General features: G+C 36.1%; 1 protein-coding gene across 1 annotated transcript; it reads right to left on the bottom strand.

Moving 5' to 3' along the window:
• Window positions 1734-2856, bottom strand: LOC107625776 (the record flags this gene model as incomplete). Its single annotated transcript, XM_016328485.2, is given in 1 exon segment — window positions 1734-2856. A coding segment is annotated over 1 exon segment (389 nt), but the record flags the coding sequence as incomplete, so codon positions are not given.

The following is a 5877-nucleotide window of genomic DNA, read 5'->3' as shown; positions in this document are numbered from 1 at the left end:
TTAATGTAGCTTGTTATGTGTGACATTTTTGTCCCGCCCAAACAAGGTTGAATATTTTAAATGAAAAGGCATGTGGCAAAGGTCTCATCAACACTTACACCCAAAAAAAAAGGGGGTCTCATCAACACTTAATAAACCAATTAGGCAAAGTATCATACATATATACGAAGAGCACACAATCAAATCTCTCTCACCACTAAATCACTGTTCATAACTTCATCTGGAATGCTTCCCTCTTTTGGTATTCAGCGTTCTCTTTCAAAAATGACCATCTCTATATAATACCAATTTTGATTAGTTGGAAAAAGAGGCATATCGAAATAAGCATTTTGAATTTGATCCACCAATATCGGTGCATTAATTCCATGATTTAACTTTATTATAAGGCTCTATGAAAATATAAATAAATATTATAAGGTCAATATGATTTATGGACTAATAATAAATCATGCAGCACTATTTGCTATCGAAATTTACTGCCTAATGCAAAATAACGCATGATAAAGGTGAAGTCTTTCCTGCCACATCCCTTGTTCAGTGCTAAGGATGAGCAGAATTTCGTGCAAACATGACGCATTATAAGTAATCGCGGTTACATTTCAACGCAATGCTGGTGTCATCATATTTAAGCAGCCGGAAAATTAGCATACCAAAGCCTAATCAAAGGTTAGCCTATAGGTTTGCCATTTGCAAAATTGATTAATATTTTATGTTTAAAACTATTCTTTTTAAATTTTAACTAAGCTTCTATCTCTTTCCAATATTGTTGATGTGTCATAAAATAAATGAAATCGAGCAAAAAATTTCATTTGTTATTGGAACACCTAAGAAATTCTTACCAAAGTGATTGTTCAAATGAATTAAAATTCTAGTCATACTATATAAATCACCACTTTCCTTCACCATCTAAAATATTGTCCTGCTTAAAACCGCAATTAATGAAACCAACAAAAATTGACATGTGTACAATATTAATCAATTACAATCTTCCCCTAAACAATTGACTGACAGTTAATTGGACATAATTAGCATTTAGTGTCAAAGAGAAGGGTAAAATAATAAGAATAAAACTAGCAAACTAGGATCAACCAATGGCCAAAGGCACACAAACATCTCAAGTTCATACTGCTATCAATAACCTACAGGGGGCTGAGTTTAGTAGTACCTAAACATACCTCAAGTTCATATTTTGGAATATGGAATACCACAATTTGAATCATATTCAAAAGCCATGATCACACGTAGAATCTAACAACACCTCAAGTTTAAGTGTAAAGTTGTTTTGAAGATGCATTCACATATGATAACAGAACATGTTGGAATGCATATGAAGTATGAAAGGAAATCTATGTTTATGTATGATGCTAAGCTGTAGCAACAAATCAGGGGCATCCTGTTGAAAAACCAACTTTAGATTGGCAAGAAAAAGTATATGTATATCAGTAGCAGTAAGTCTTACCGTGAGTTATTGCTTCTTCCCTTATGCAATTCATGTTCAAGCAAAATCTCTACAATCTCCAGGCATATATAGTTAAATTTCTTCAATAACTGAAGACTGTAGTAGAAATGCAGACCACGGAAGACACATTATTACAAATTTACAATGGTTCAAATATATTATATATAGGATTTTTAACACAAATAATGGAGTATAAATTAAAAACAAAAACAAAAAACAGATTAGGGGAAAGGGAAAATATTATAGAAAAAGAACCCTAGGATTCTAACCTGAGTTTTCAAAGCTTCCATGTAATAGCAGGACAAGAGTAAAGTGAATCAAGTTATATCATACCAGCTTTATCAGAGAAATCAGAATTCTTACTAACATGAATGTAATTTCACGATGAAGAAAAGAAAAAGTTAAAATAACATATATACTCCCTAGGTCAACATAAATAGCAGTAAATTTAACATTATTATCGCAACAGTAATAACTCTATCACATTAATAAACACGAGAAAACCGTAACGGACAAGTGGCAAAATAAATAGAACTATTATAGCTGATTACTAATGGCATCAGAACATAGTAAATTCAACATGAACCTATCATAAGTCAATTGATCATCAAACAAATTGAGGTAAATGCTTATAAACAAGCATACTGTTGAAATCTTAAGCCCCTTACGAGGATTTGCATTATAAAGAAAATACCGAAATCAGAGATTGCAATTCCAATTTTGCTCAAAATCAAATCTATCGACCATTCAAATCCAATCATCATGATCGTAGATAAATCATCAACACGTCCATAACTAAAATACACAAAAAAAAAACATATATGTGAAGTTGGAAATTTGATTGCACTTTATTAATTTGAGTTTGAACCCTATCTAAACAATTCTTTTGCACATATAATCGAACAGAAGTACTACAAAGAGCACGTCGATCTACACATCTAAACCACTCTACATACTATAGACGATAACCGCCTCTGAAAGAAGAAAATCAGAAACAAAGCAACGTTTTCAATTGGCCACGATGAAGTCACTGCCGAAGGAGTCAATGACCAGACCGGGAGAGTCCGCGGCGGGACTGACGGGAACGAACATAACGGACTTGGCGGCCATGAGCTTCTTCCGCTGCGGACAGCGAGGTCCGTAGATCCTGGCAACGAAGAACGGGAAACCGTCAAAGGAAGCGGCAGCGTTGGCCTGAGGCTGGGCGGCGGCGGTGTCCTGCGGCGTATGCAACGGGGAGGAAGGAGGAGAAGTGCGACGGAGAGGGATCTGGCAGATGGAGCCGATCCGGTGAGATCTGGCGCTGATGATGCGCGAATCGCGGATTCGAGCTAGGGCACCCGGTTTTAGGTACTTGTGGAAGTTGTGGTGGTGTTGAGGGATGGTTGTTCTAACCCAGGCGGGATTTTAGATATTTACGTTTTTTTACTTATAAGTTATAAATCATCTGCCACCTTCTAGACATCAATTCCATATAAATGGCAACTTTTGATCAATTCTGATACACCGATAAGGGTTAACCATAAAAAATACCTTCAAATTATTTAAATACGGGTAAAAATACATTTGAATTTTATTATCGATAAAAATATTTTTAAATAATTTTAAAATACGATAAAAATATCTAGCAGTAAATATATATTTTCAAAAAATGTCTTAAAAATTAAATTTTGATGTAATTTTTTACAAGCAACTCTGCCTATATTACACTTGCGGTACATAGCCGGTCCCAAGTCCGGATAAAGGAGGAGTGTTGTGTTAGGTTTTCAGCAACCAACATAAAAATATAGCCGAACTCTATGACATGAATCAAAGACATTATTGCGCTAAAGCTAGGTCGTTGCCCGGAAGCAACGCGCCGTATGGCTCGAGTACGGTGTCAAAGCAAGAGCCGCTGCATCGGTGCCCGGATGTAGTGTTAAATGAGCAGGGTTCTCGCATTTTCGTGAACGGATGAGGGTAAATAAGCTAGTTCACAAAGTAAAAGGTAAAGGTCGAAGCGACAGAAGGTTGAGATTTGGGACATGGAACATAGGCACTCTAACAAGAAAGTCCATGGAGGTGGTGGACACCATGACAAGGAGGAAGATTAACATTATGTGCCTACAAGAAACGAAATGGGTTGGTGCAAAGGCTAGGGAGTTGGATACTTCTGGTTTCAAACTTTGATATACAGGAAAGGTGAAGAATAGGAATGTGGTTGGAATAATTGTGGATAAGCAGTGGAAGAAGGACGTAGTGGATGTCAAGAGGGTGGGAGATCGGATCATCTCTATCAAACTTGTGGTGGAGGGAGGTGCTTTCCATGTGATTAGCGCCTATGCACCGCATGTGGGTTCGTACGAACAACACAAGATAAGGTTTTGGGAGGATCTAGAGAGTTTGGTTCAAGGCATACCTTTGGGAGATAAGATTTCTTAAGAGGAGATTTAAATGGCCATGTTGGGAGAGAAGTGACTGGATATGGGAGTATTCACGGAGGCCATGGTTTCGGGGTGATCAATGCCGAGGGTAAAACTATTTTGGACTTTTCCTCAACCTTTGATCTTCTCATCGCAAATACATGTTTTAAAAAGAGAGACGAACATCTTATAACCTATAAGAGTGGCATGACAAGCTCTCAAATCGACTTCTTCTTGTTGAGGAGAGTCGACCGGAAATTTTGTATTAACTGTAAAATTATCCCAAGAGAGAGTTTGACAACACAACATAGGGTGCTCGTCATGGATTTTTGCGTTGAGCAAAAGTTGAGGAAAAGACATCATACAAAGAACCCAAGGACGAGGTGGTGGCTGATGAAAGGTGAGGAACAAAGAAGCTTCCTAAGACAGGTAGGAGAAGAGGCAAAGTGGGATGGGAATGGAAGTGCGAAAGAGATGTGGAGGGAGATGGCAGAAGTTATTAGAAGAACAGTAAAAGAAAGTTTTGGTGAATCTAAAGGAATAGGACCAAAAGACAAGGAGTCTTGGTGGTGAAATGCGAGTATACAAGAAAAGATAAAGATAAAAATGGAATGCTTTAAAGAGTGGTCTTTATGCCGCAATGCAGATAATTGTGAAAAATATAAGGCGGCTAAGAAAGAGACAAAAGTGGCTATAAGTGAAGCAAGAACAAGAGCATATGAGGGTCTCTACCAGTCTTTGGGCACGAAAGAAGGAGAAAAAAGGTATATATAGAATCGCAAAGAGCCGGGAAAGAAGAACGAGAGATTTGGATCAGGTTAAGTGCATAAAGGATAAGGATGGAGAGGTATTGGCTCAAGAGGAGAAGATTAATGAAAGGTGGAAGAGCTACTTCTACGAGTTATTTAATGAGGGAGAGAAGACTCTTCCGAGCTTTGGTCGATTATGCACAAGGGAAGAAGATCAAAACTTTGACTACTATCGAAGGATTCGAGACTTCGAGGTAAAAGAGGTTCTAAAGCAGATGAAAAATGGCAGGGCAGTAGGACCTGATAATATTCCGATTGAGGTTTGGAAGGGTCTTGAAGAAAAAGGCATCAACTGGTTAACCATGCTTTTTAATGAGATTTTAAGGTCAAAGAAGATGCCTGATGAGTGGAGAAAGAACACCTTGGTACCTATCTACAAGAATAAGGGGGATATACAAAGTTGCGGAAACTATAGAGGGATTAAGCTTATGAGTCATACTATGAAGTTATAGGAAAGGGTGATAGAACGGAGGTTGAGAAAAAAGACACAAGTAACAGAGAACAAATTTGGATTTATGCCAGGCAGATCTACCACTGAAGCGATATATCTATTAAGAAGGATGATGGAGAGGTATCGTAGTAATAAAAGGGATCTACATATGGTGTTTATTGATTTGGAAAAAGCGTATGATAGGGTACCAAGGGAGGTCTTATGGAAGGTTTTAGAAAAGAGGAGAGTAAGGATCGCATATATTCGGGCGATTAAAGACATGTATGATGGGGCCACAACTAGTGTGAAGACTCAAGGTGGTGTGATATTCATGTAGCCGACCCCACTTAGTGGGACAAGGCTTTGTTGTTGTTGTTTGTAATTTTTTACAAGCATAATTAAAAAAATAAAATATTATTATTCTTAAAATTTGGTAATTTTCTTTTAAGTATATATTATTTTGTAATTTTTTAAAAGTATTATTAGTTGTTAACAAAACAATTACAAAAAAAATATATACTTCACAAAAAAATGACCAAATTTTAAGGATAATAATATCTTTTTTTTTTAATTATGCTTGCAAAAAATTGTATCAAAATTTAATCTCTAATATATTTTTGTGAAATATATATTTAATGTTAAAAAATCTTGCAAAAAAAACTAACATTAAATATATATTTCTCAAAAAATACATTAAAGATTGAATTTTGATGCGATTTTTTTGCAAACATAGATTAGAAAAATGAAATATTATTATTTTTAAAATTTAGTGATTTT

Source organism: Arachis ipaensis, chromosome B02 (assembly GCF_000816755.2).
Source record: "Arachis ipaensis cultivar K30076 chromosome B02, Araip1.1, whole genome shotgun sequence".
Lineage (NCBI taxonomy): Eukaryota > Viridiplantae > Streptophyta > Magnoliopsida > Fabales > Fabaceae > Arachis > Arachis ipaensis.
Note: the sequence above shows the minus strand (reverse complement) of the source record. Positions and strands in the feature narration are given on the sequence as shown.